Source organism: Lithobates pipiens, unplaced genomic scaffold, assembly GCF_037356315.1.
Source record: "Lithobates pipiens isolate NorthernLeopardFrog02 unplaced genomic scaffold, aLitPip1_a1.2 Scaffold_19, whole genome shotgun sequence".
NCBI lineage: Eukaryota > Metazoa > Chordata > Amphibia > Anura > Ranidae > Lithobates > Lithobates pipiens.
The window spans coordinates 562,224,015-562,236,273 of NW_027507764.1; the positions used below are offsets into that span (position 1 = coordinate 562,224,015).

Below are 12,259 nucleotides of genomic sequence, written 5' to 3' on the forward strand. Positions count from 1 at the left end.
CGGTCTGACAGAAAGTATTGCAACGACCGCCATTTTATTCTCTAGGGTGTTAGGAAAGATAATTTATAATATTTGGGGGTTCTAAGTAATTTTCAAAAAAAAAAATGTTTAACTTGTAAACAACAAATCTCCTGCGTTCCTGTTAAGACTTGCTTGGCTGACATTTCTTCTGGCTCCAGATCCTGCTTGCTGTTCCACTACGCTGTTCCCTTGCTTCCTGATGTTCTGGCTCGTCTGACTATTTTTTCCAGTTACCAAATTTTGGCTATGTTTTTACTACGTTTCTTCTATTTTCTTTTATTATTAAACCAGTGTGATTTAACTGTACTTCTGTCTCGGTCTGATTCATGGTTTCTGACACAGTTATAGAATTGAAGCATAGATGTCCAGTCCAAAATTTGTGAAGTGTCAGTATGCATTGGTAAACTTGACCATAACTTTATGGGGGCAATTCATTTTTTCACCCAAGATTCACAAATCTTTTGGACAAATTTTAGGCTCTGTTTAAATATATGCGAATTGGATGAGTTTTGAACTGCACCCGATTCTCAAGACGTGAACTAGCAGCCTTTTCTATCGAGAATATCTCATCAGTTTTGAACACGTATTCAATCAGAAAAAAAACAGCAAGGGTGTCCCCCTCAATCCATACCAGGCCCTTTCAGGTCTGGTATGGATTTTAAGGGGAACCCCATGCCAAAGCCCCCCCCCAGATCCATACCAGACCCTCATCTGAGCATGCAGCCTGGAAGGCCAGGAAAGGGGGGGGATAAGTGAGCACCCCCTCCTGAACCATACCAGGCCACATGTCCTCAACCTTGGGGGGGTTCCTTGGGACAGGGGGCCATGCCCTTTCCCCTTTTTTTGGTAAATGAGTAGGGAAGCGGGATCTGGGGGCCCCTTGTCAAATGGGGCTTCCAGATTCTGATAAGCTCCCTGCCTGCATGCTCCCACAACCACTGGCCAGGGTTGTCGGGAAGAGGCCCTTGTCCCCATCAACATAGGAAAAGCCCCTCCTGCCCCAAAGTGCCCCCCCCATTTTTAGGCCATGTGGCCTGGTATCGTTCAGGAGTGGGGTGCTCGCTCGTCACCCTCCCTTTCCTGGCCATGCTCAGATAAGGGTCTGGTATGAATTTTTAGGGGGACCCCATGCCATTTTTAAAAACTATTAGGTGTGGGTGTTTCCCTCACGATCCATACCAAACCTAAGGGTCTGGTATGGATTTGTGGGGGGGGGGGCATGTTGTTTAACCAGTTGCCGACCGCCGCACGCCGATGTACGTCGGTAGAATGGCACGGGCAGGCATAAGGACATACATGTACGTCCCTTGCCTCCCGCGGGTCGGGGGCCCGATCGGGCCCCCGCCCGGTGCCTGCGGCGGTCGGTTTTCGTCCGGGAGCATTCCGGGACGAGGGGGCGGCCATTCATTCATGGCCACCCCCTCGCGATCGCTCCCGACGAATAGAAATCCCCGGTGACATCACTTCCTCTCCTGTAATGTAAACACAGGAGAGGAAGTGATGTATTCTCTCCTCCGTGTCGGTATTTTTCGTTCCGACACGGAGGAGAGCGGATCGGTGAGTTGCACCAACACTCTACACACACAGTAGAACATGCCAGGCACACTCACACCCCTCCTTTACCCCCCGATCACCCCCCCAATTACCCCTGCCCCCCAGTCACAGTGACACCAATGTCATTTTTTTTTTTTTTTTTTTTTTTTTGCATTGGTGTCATTTGTGACTGTAATAACTGTTAGGGCAGTTAGAGTTAGCCCCCTTTAGTTCTAATGTACCCCCCTAACCCCCCCAATAAAGGTTTAACCCCGTGATCACCCCCCGTCGCCAGTGTCACTAAGGCTGGGTTCACATTGCAGCGGTTTATGAGAACGAATGTGATTCGCACCGCACTGCAGTGCAAATCACATCCGATCTCTGTGCGATTCGAGTTCAGCCATTCGCCGCACCCGCCACACCCGCCGCACCCGCCGCAAATTCGCACGGGACCCTTTTTTTGGCCCGCAGCAGAATCGGATCGCATGGGTGTTCACACCATGCGATCCGAGTTTGCAGATCGCACTGCGATATGCGAACTGATCTGGGGGTGTCAGTAACATTTCACTGACACTCCCAGCAGTTCGCATAGGGCAGTGTGAACTGCCGCCGGGAGGCATGCGATGCGGGAACCCGCCGCGGATTCGCGGCGTTTCCGCATCGCTCCAGTGTGAACCCAGCCTAATAAGCGATCATTTTTCTGATCGCCGTATTAGTGTCACAGGTGACGCTAGTTAGGCAGGTAGGTATTTAGGTTCGCCGCAGCTTTTTATAGCGCCAGGGACCCCCATATACTACCGCATAAAGCCCCCTGATTGCCCCCTAGTTAACCCTTTCACCAGTGATCACCATATAACTGTTACAGGTGACGCTGGTTGGTTAGTTATTTTTTTATAGTTTCAGGGCACCCGCCATTTATTACCTAATAAAGGTTTAACCCCCTGATCACCCGGCGGGTGTCATTTGTGACTAATAACTGTTAGGGCAGTTAGGGTTAGCCCCCTTTAGTTCTAAGGTACCCCCCTAACCCCCCCAATAAAGGTTTAACCCCGTGATCACCCCCCGTCGCCAGTGTCACTAAGGCTGGGTTCACATTGCAGCGGTTTATGAGAACGGATGTGATTCGCACCGCACTGCAGTGCAAATCACATCCGATCTCTGTGCGATTCGAGTTCAGCCATTCGCCGCACCCGCCACACCCGCCGCAAATTCGCACGGGACCCTTTTTTTGGCCCGCAGCAGAATCGGATCGCATGGGTGTTCACACCATGCGATCCGAGTTTGCAGATCGCACTGCGATATGCAAACTGATCTGGGGGTGTCAGTAACATTTCACTGACACTCCCAGCAGTTCGCATAGGGCAGTGTGAACTGCCGCCGGGAGGCATGCGATGCGGGAACCCGCCGCGCATTCGTGGCGTTCCCGCATCGCTCCAGTGTGAACCCAGCCTAATAAGCGATCGTTTTTCTGATCGCTGTATTAGTGTCACAGGTGACGCTAGTTAGGCAGGTAGGTATTTAGGTTCGCTGCAGCTTTTTATAGCGCCAGGGACCCCCATATACTACCGCATAAAGCCCCCTAATTGCCCCCTAGTTAACCCTTTCACCAGTGATCACCATATAACTGTTACAGGTGACGCTGGTTGGTTAGTTATTTTTTTATAGTTTCAGGGCACCCGCCATTTATTACCTAGTCTCACTAGTGTACCTCTAAATTTAGGGGTGTCTACTTTCCAAAATGGGGTCATTTGGGGGGGGTTTGTGCCATCTTGGCATTTTATGGCCTTCAAAACTGTAACGCCCTTAGAAAGCCTGAAGGCGGTGCTTGGTTTTCGGGGCCCCGTACGCGGCTAGGCTCCCAAAAAGTCCCACATATGTGGTATCCCCGTACTCAGGAGAAGCAGCAGAATTTATTTTGGGGTGTCATTTCACATATGCCCATGGCATGCGTGAGCAATATATCATTTAGTGACAACTTTGTGAAAAAAAAAAAAAAAAGTTTGTAATTTTCCCGCAACTTGTGGCAAAATATAAAATATTCCATGGACTCAACATGCCTCTCAGCAAATAGCTTGGGGTGTCTACTTTCTAAAATGGGGTCATTTGTGGGGGTTTTGTGCCATCTTGGCATTTTATGGCCTTCAAAACTGTAATAGGTAGTGAGAAGTGAACTCAAAAATTTACGCCCTTAGAAAGCCTGAAGGCGGTGCTTGGTTTTCGGGGCCCCGTACGCGGCTAGGCTCCCAAAAAGTCCCACATATGTGGTATCCCCGTACTCAGGAGAAGCAGCAGAATTTATTTTGGGGTGTCATTTCACATATGCCCATGGCATGCATGAGCAATATATCATTTAGTGACAACTTTGTTAAAAAAAAAAAAAAAAAAAAAAAAAGTTTGTAATTTTCCCGCAACTTGTGGCAAAATATAAAATATTCCATGAACTCAACATGCCTCTCAGCAAATAGCTTGGGGTGTCTACTTTCTAAAATGGGGTCATTTGTGGGGGTTTTGTGCCATCTTGGCATTTTATGACCTTCAAAACTGTAATAGGTAGTGAGAAGTGAACTCAAAAATTTACGCCCTTAGAAAGCCTGAAGGCGGTGCTTGGTTTTCGGGGCCCCGTACGCGGCTAGGCTCCCAAAAAGTCCCACATATGTGGTATCCCCATACTCAGGAGAAGCAGCAGAATTTATTTTGGGGTGTCATTTCACATACGCCCATAGCATGTGTGAGCAATATATCATTTAGTGACAACTTTGTGTAAAAAAAAAAAAAAAATTTTTTTTTTGTCATTATTCAATCGCTTGAGGCAAAAAAATAAAATATTCAATGGGCTCAAAATGCCTCTTATCAATTTCCTTAGGGGGTCTACTTTCCAAAATGGGGTCATTTGGGGGGGTTTTGTACTGCCCTGCCATTTTAGCACCTCAAGAAATGAGATAGGCAGTCGTAAACTAAAAGCTGCGTAAATTCCAGAAAACGTACCTTAGTTTGTAGATGTGACAACTTTTGCGCAAACCAATAAATATACAATTATTGACTTTTTTTTTACCAAAGACATGTGGCTGAATACATTTTGGCCTAAATGTATGATTAAAATTGAGTTTATTGGATTTTTCTAATAACAAAAAGTAGAAAATATCATTTTTTTTCAAAATTTGCGGTCTTTTTACGTTTATATCGCAAAAAATAAAAATCGCAGAGGCAATCAAATACCATCAAAAGAAAGCTCTATTTGTGGGAAGAAAAGGACGCAAATTTTGTTTGGGTACAACATAGCATGACCGCGCAATTACCAGTTAAAGCAGCGCAGTGCCAAAGTGTAAAAAGACCTCTGGTCATTTACCAGCAAAATGGTCCGGTCTGAAAGTGGTTAAAAAAATAATAAAATTGGCATGAGGCTCCCATTAAAATTCATACCAGACCCAATAGGCAATAAAAAATTGTGAAAAAAGGCACCCCACGCCTTTTTTTCACAATGTTTTTTTTTTACAGCGGTCAGCAGAAAACTCTGATGGAAGACAGCTGATGAGTCATTCATTGTTAAGGACACAGTGGCTGGCTTTCTGGTCTGCTCCTTAACAACCAGCCAATGTTAAAGGTGCCTCTGGCCTCTTCTGTATTTAAAGTGTATGCAAAATCTTAACAATTAACTTTTTATTTGTTCCATTTTGATCTGTTATATATAGCATTGAAAGTTTTTTGTTATATGTTTGGAGGATAAAAATACTCATTGATCCTTTAAGAAATTCAGTAAGCCTCTAATTTACGAAGACAAGGTAAGAGTAACGTAAGGGTTATACCCCCTGCTGATATTTTACTGCTTTTTGGTTTTGGCCTGACATACCCTTAAGGCCGCGTACACACGCGCGGACTGTTCGCCCAACTTTGTCCGTCCAACAGTTTCGGCAAACAGTCCGCTCAAACTTAGCATGGACGGACATGGCCACACACGACGGACGAACAGTTTGCTGAAACCGTGCGCGATGACGTGAACGGCACGTACGACGGGACGAAAAATACGACGTCCAATACACTGCAATGCAACCTTCCGACGTGGAAATCCTTTCTGAGCATGCGCGAGACTTAGTTGGCCGAACAAGCCTACACACGAGCGAACAGTCCACTGAAACCTTGTTTCAGCGGACAGTTTTTCGGAATTTCCGTAAGACCTTGTTCGTCCAACTGTCCGCTGAAACTGTCCGCTGAAGCCCCACACACGAGCGGACTGTCCGCCCAAACACTGTTCAGCGGACAAGGTTGGGCGAACAGTCCGCCCGTGTGTACGCGGCCTAAGACCTTGTTCGTCCAACTGTCCGCTGAAACTGTCCGCTGAAGCCCCACACACGAGCGGACTGTCCGCCCAAACACTGTTCAGCGGACAAGGTTGGGCGAACAGTCCGCGCGTGTGTACGCGGCCTAACTCTTTTCTGCGTAGAAGTTTGTCGCAAATGTTATTTTTTAAAATGTATTCTTTTTTTATACTATAATTGTATCAAACAGTTACAGTACTGAAGCCTAGATGACCAAGCTAAGAGAGTAGGAAGGGTTAGAACCCCTGCTGGTATTTTTTTGGGCTTGACATACACTTTAACCACTTGCTTACTGGGCACTTAAACCCCCCTCAGTCCCAGACCAATTTTCAGCTTTCAGCGCTGATGCACTTTGAGTGACAATTACGCGGTCATACAACACTGTACCCAAATGAATTTTTTATCATTTTTTTCCCACAAATAGAGCTTTCTTTTGGTGGTATTTAGTTACAGCTCGGAGTTTTATTTTTTGCTAAACAAACAAAAAAAGATGCAAAAAAAAAAAAAAAAAAAATCATGTTTTAATAGTTTGTTATAAAATTTTGCAAACGGGTCATTTTTCTCCTTCATTGAAGTGCGCTGATTAGGCGGCACTGATAGGCTGCATTGGTGGGCACTGATGGGCTGCATTGGTGGGCACTGATGGGCTGCATTGGTGGGCACTGATAGGCTGCACTGGTGGGCACTGATAGGCATAGTTAAGGCGGCACTAATAGGCACAGATAAGGCGGCACCGATGGGCACAGATAAGGCGGCACTGATGGGCAAAGATGGGCACAGATAAGATGGCACGGATGGGTGGCACGGATAAGTGGCACGGATGGGTGGCACGGATGGGCACTGATAGGTACCACAGATAGATGGGACTGATGGGCACTGATAGGTGGCACTGATAGGTGGCTCTGATAGGTGGCACTGCTGGGCACTGATGGGCGGCACTGCTGGGCACTGATGGGCGGCACTGCTGGGCACTGATGGGCGGCACTGGGGTGCAGCACCTGAGGCAGATTTTGGGTGGCACTGTGGGTGGCACTGCTGGGTGGCACTGTGGGTGGCACTGTGGGCACTGCTGGGTGGCACTGTGGGCACTGCTGGGTGGCACTGTGGGCACTATGGGCACTGCTGGGTGGCACTGACAGGGGGGCACTTACTTTATTTCAGGATGGCACTGCGGGTGGCAGGTGGGCACTGGCAGGGGGCAGGTGTCCTTTTAAATTGCTGGCCGTGATCGGGACTGATGTCCCGAACACGGCCGCCGGCGATCGGCTTTTTTTTTTTCTCCTCGCGCTGTCAGCGCGAGGAGGAATACTAGCCGATTACCGGCTCCGTTTTATCACATGATCAGCTGTCATTGGCTGACAGCTGATCACGTGATAAGGGGTCGGGATCGACCCCTTACACGGATCGGTGATCAGGCGAGTCTCACGGACTCGCCGATCACAGAGCGCGCCGCGCGCGCCCCTCAGGGGGCGCGCAGGCCGCTCGTAACCGGGACTACGTCAATAGACGTAGTCCCGAAAATGTGGGTCCGCGCTATTGCCGTCATTTTGCAATAGCGCGGATCCCAAGTGGTTAATCCTTTTATGCCTAGATGTAATTTTTTTTTACATTTTTTTATATATTTTTTTTATACCCCCATCAAATCATTCTCTGCAGCTATTACCTTTTGTACCACCACTCCCTCCCTTTAGGATGTAAGCTCTACAAGCAGGGCCCTACTGTATCTTGTGTATTGAACTGTACTATAATTGTGTTGCCCCCCCCCCATACATTGTAAAGCGCTGCATAAACTGTTGGTGCTATATAACGCGTGTATAATAATAATAATAATAATAATAATACTATAATTGTATCAGACAATTACAGTATTGAAGCCTAGATGCCCAAGCCAAAATGTAGAAGTGTCCGTATGCATTGTTAAACTTGGCCATAACATGATGGAAGCCGTTCATTTTTTCACACAAAATTCATACAACTTTTTTTTGGCTGGACACATATTTTAAATTGTGTTTTAAATCTGCATTTAATTCAGCAACAGATAATAAATGCAAAATTGTAAACGCGGACACTGCATCCCTTCTGTGGAACTAAAGAGTGTGCATCCTAACAATGACCCCCTTTTATGTGTTCTGTTATACTGTATATAATATACAGCAATGAAAATGCTTTGTTATAGCTGTTTAATAAGTGCATAAAAATACCTGCTGATCCTGCCAGATGTCTAGCAAGCCTCTAACTTATGGATATGGGATGAGGAATAGAGTGGGAAGGGTTAGAACCCCATCTATTATTTTACGGCTCTCTGGTTTTTGACTTAACATTTTGGCTTTTTTTTTAACACTATAATTGCATCAGCCAATTACAGTATTGAAGCCTAGATGCCCAGGTCAAAAGTTAGATTTCACCTAAGATTAACACAACTTTTTTTGGCTGGACACATATTTTAAATCTGCATGTAATTTAGCAATAGATAACGAACAAGAAAGTGTAAACGAGGTTACCGCATCCTCATAGTTAATATTTCTCACGAAAAATATGTTTTTTTGTCTAACTGAACTGGGCTTGTGCTATGCAGTCAGTGCAAACATGGCTTAGCAGAGCCCCTCATTAGCTAAAGTACACATTCCCATCACCTTCTTTATTTCTGGAATGCCTGGAGCTCCATAATAACATGTATTATGAGCACCAAATAATGGTGCAAATAATAAAGCATTCTCTAACAGGAATTACATGTCTACGTAAAAAAAAAAAAAAAAAAGACTTGAAAACGTACCACAGAAGCACTCCCTCTAAGTGGCTTTAAACAAGCTTATTTTCCAGCTAGCTGCCCATTCTATCTTCTGCCCTGGTGCACCCTGCCACAATAACATGTTATTAGTTCAAACATCGTGTTGCTGTGCAGCAAACTCCGATAATTTGTGTCTCCCTTGTGTCGCCTGTTATTGTGCATTCAGAATTTCTTCTTGGATCCCGCTCGACACATTGTGACACCTTCATATTCATTTCTGCAGAAAATTACCGGCACACAAAGGGCCTGTGATGAGACAAAGAGGTGCCAATGATTTGTCAGCAATCCCTCAGAGGGCAGAGAGGAGAAAATACCTTTTTTTCTGTAAAAAGTTCCAATTAACAAAATAGCTTTTTTTTTTTTGTTGTCACCTGTCTGGCTGCGGTTTGACATTTTTTCACTGCCTTACGCGAGATGTATTGCGCGCCTATATATCTTGCAACAAGTGACCATTAGCCAAGAGTGTGTGACAAGATCGTAATTACCTCGGGATAAAAGCAGATGTCGGTGACGGAGGCTGAGGAGTTGAATGTCAGGTTTTTTGAGGTAATTGATTTGTCGAAATCACACCACAGCTGTGATGAGAAAAAGAGGGGGAAAAAATGGAATGTTAATTGGAGGGAAATTGAAACATATCTATAGATAACAAATAGCAAGTAACAAACAATGCAAATATAATGGCTGGGGCTTTATAGAAGGCCAACATATGGTTTAAGACATCCATTCTCAACCAAGATTTCTCCAGTGGTTCCTAGGGGTTCCTTGAGCTGTAGATGATTGACCTCCTACATAATGATGCCTGCCTAGGGACTTATGCCACATTGCCGAGCCAACAGAATGATGCCAATTATCTTTAGCTATCTGTAAAGGTGGCAGTCTGACCAATGACCATCAATGTAAGAAATATTCTTCTCACTGACTACCAATGTAAGGAGTAATCTTCTCATTAACTAACAATATAAATGGCATTCTTCCCACTGACCACCATTATAAGGATCATTCTTCCCACTGACCATGAATGTAAGGAACATTCTTCCAACTAACCACCAGTGAAGGAGCATTCTTCCCACTGATCACCAATGTAAGGAGCATCCTTCCCACTGACCATGAATGTAAGGAGCATTCTTCCAACTAACCACCAGTGAAGGAGCATTCTTCCCACTGATCACCAATGTAAGGAGCATCCTTCCCACTGACTACCAATGCAACGAACATTCTTCCCACTAATCACCAACGTAAGGGACATTCTTACTACTGACTGCCAATGTAAGGAGCATTATTCCCACTAACCACCAATGTAAGGAGAATTTTTCCCACTGACTGCCTCTACAAGGGAAAGTCTTACCATTGACTACCAATGTAAGGGACATTCTTCCCACTGACTACAAATGTAAGGAGCATTCTTCCCACTGTCCCTCATTGTAAGGAACATTCGTTCCACTGACTACCAATGAAAGGAGCATTATTCCCACTGATCACCAATGTAAGGGACATTCTTACTACTGACTGCCAATGTAAGGGGAAATCTTCCCACTAACCACCAATGGAAGGAGAATTCGTCCTACTGACCACCAGTGTAAGGGACATTCTTACCACTGACAACCAATGGAAGGAGCATTCTTCCTACTGACTACCAATGTAAAGGACATTCTTCCCACTGACTGCCACTGCAAGGGAAATTCTTACCATTGACTACCAATGTAAGGAGTATTCTTCCCACTGACCCCCCAATGTAAGGGACATTCTTCCCACTGTCTCCAATTGTAAGTAACATTCTTCTCACTGGCTACCAATGCAAGGAGCATTCTTGCCACTGACTTCCAATGAAAGGGGCATTCTTACCACTGACCACCAATGTAAGGAGACGTTTTCCCCTTGACCATCAATGTAAGGAGCTAGGGCTGAAACAACTAATCGATTAATCGACAACTAATCGGTTATGAAATTAATCGATTACTATTTTCATAATCGATTAATCGGCCACTAACATAATGGGGTTAAAAAAGAAATAAAATGAGCCCTTTATAGTACAAAAAGAGCAAATAATCGCTACTGTAAATATTACTCACTGTTCTACAGTAAATGAACCCCTTACAGTAGTGATTATCTGCTTTTTCTTCTACTATAAAGGGCTAATTTTCGTTTTTTTAACCCCATTATGTTAGTAAACGTCTTAGACCTGGTTCACATCTATGTGTTTATTGGTGCTTTTTGCAGAAATGCACTACAGTTCATTTACATGGTTTCCTATGGGGCACGTTCACATCTGAAAGGGTCAGGGACTTTTAACGTGAAATGGTTCTTTATTGGTTCAATATACTTCAATGGAGAATTGCAGAAAGGCATGTAATGCATTTTTGCATCAATTTGTGTTTTTTAATCTACCCAAAAAAATGCAAAAATACAAATTGCAGTAAAATCATGTGTGCAAAAATCAAAACGTACAGCAAAAAGCACTGCAGAAACAGATCAAAAGCAAACTGCATAGGTGTGTACCGAGCCTTATGCTGGCCACACAGATCAATTTTCAGATGAGAATATTCAGATGAAAAATCTTTGTACATTCGCTGAATGAAAGAATTTTGTTTGAAATTTTCACTTGTTTTTAACATTCTGTTTTTAAAATGAATGTAATTTCTGAACTAAAACCACTTACATTGTCTGAAAATTCCTTTGACTAAGAAGTTTTCTATTATTTCCAAATTTTCCCATCACTGTGGTTGAAAATGAATGTCAATTTGACCCACTTTTTTTTTTTAAAGGTTATTAACCGATTAATCGAAACAATAATCGGCCAACTAATCGATTATTAATTCATTAATCGTTGCAGCCCTCTAAGGAGCATTCTTCCCACTGACTACCAATGCAAGGGGAATTCTTCTCACTGACTTCCAATGAAAGGGGCATTCTTACCACTGACTACTAATGTAAGGGGCAATCTCGCCGCTGACTACCAATGTAAGGAGACTTTTTCTCTTTGACCACCAATGTAAGGAGCATTCTTCCCACTGACCACCAATATAAGGGACATTCTTTTCAATAACTACCAATTTGAAAGTCTAAGCCCCTGTACACACGGTCGGAGAATCCGTCGGAATGTGTCCTATCGGACCGTGTCGTCGGATAATCCGACTGTGTGTGGTCTCCATCGGACTGATTCCGTCGGAATATCCGTCCGACCCATTTTTCCAACATGTTGGAAATATTTCCCGACCAACTGGGCCGGTCGGACATACTCCGATCATGTGTAGCGAATTTTGATCGGACCAAGTGTCACGCATGCTCAGATCAAATTCCTACATCAAAGCTATTGGCTACTAGCCTGAATGTAGTCCCATCATAACGAAATTACGTCATCACGTTCTGAAAGATCGGATTTTTCGCCAACTTTGTCCGACCGTGTGTATGCAACAGTTTCGGACAAGATCCGACGGACAAAATCCGACGGGCAAAATCCGACGGATTTGGTTGTGGAAATTCTCCGACCGTGTGTACAGGGGCTTAGAACACAGGGGCATCACTTCAAACTAGCAGGAGGAAGGTTCAAACCTAATCTTGGAAAGTATTATTTTATTAAAAGGGTAGTCGATGCTTGCAACAGACT

At 44.6% G+C, this 12,259-nt stretch overlaps 1 protein-coding gene across 2 annotated transcripts in view; it reads right to left on the minus strand.

Moving 5' to 3' along the window:
• The window catches only part of ADCY8 (adenylate cyclase 8), a 437,831-nt gene that overhangs the window by 62,403 nt on the left and 363,169 nt on the right, over window positions 1–12,259 (minus strand). For both annotated transcript variants that reach the window (XM_077493354.1, XM_077493353.1), the window contains one exon: window positions 9,141–9,230. In XM_077493354.1, the coding sequence (XP_077349480.1) occupies window positions 9,141–9,230 (90 nt within the window). The remainder of the gene's footprint in view (window positions 1–9,140; window positions 9,231–12,259) is intronic.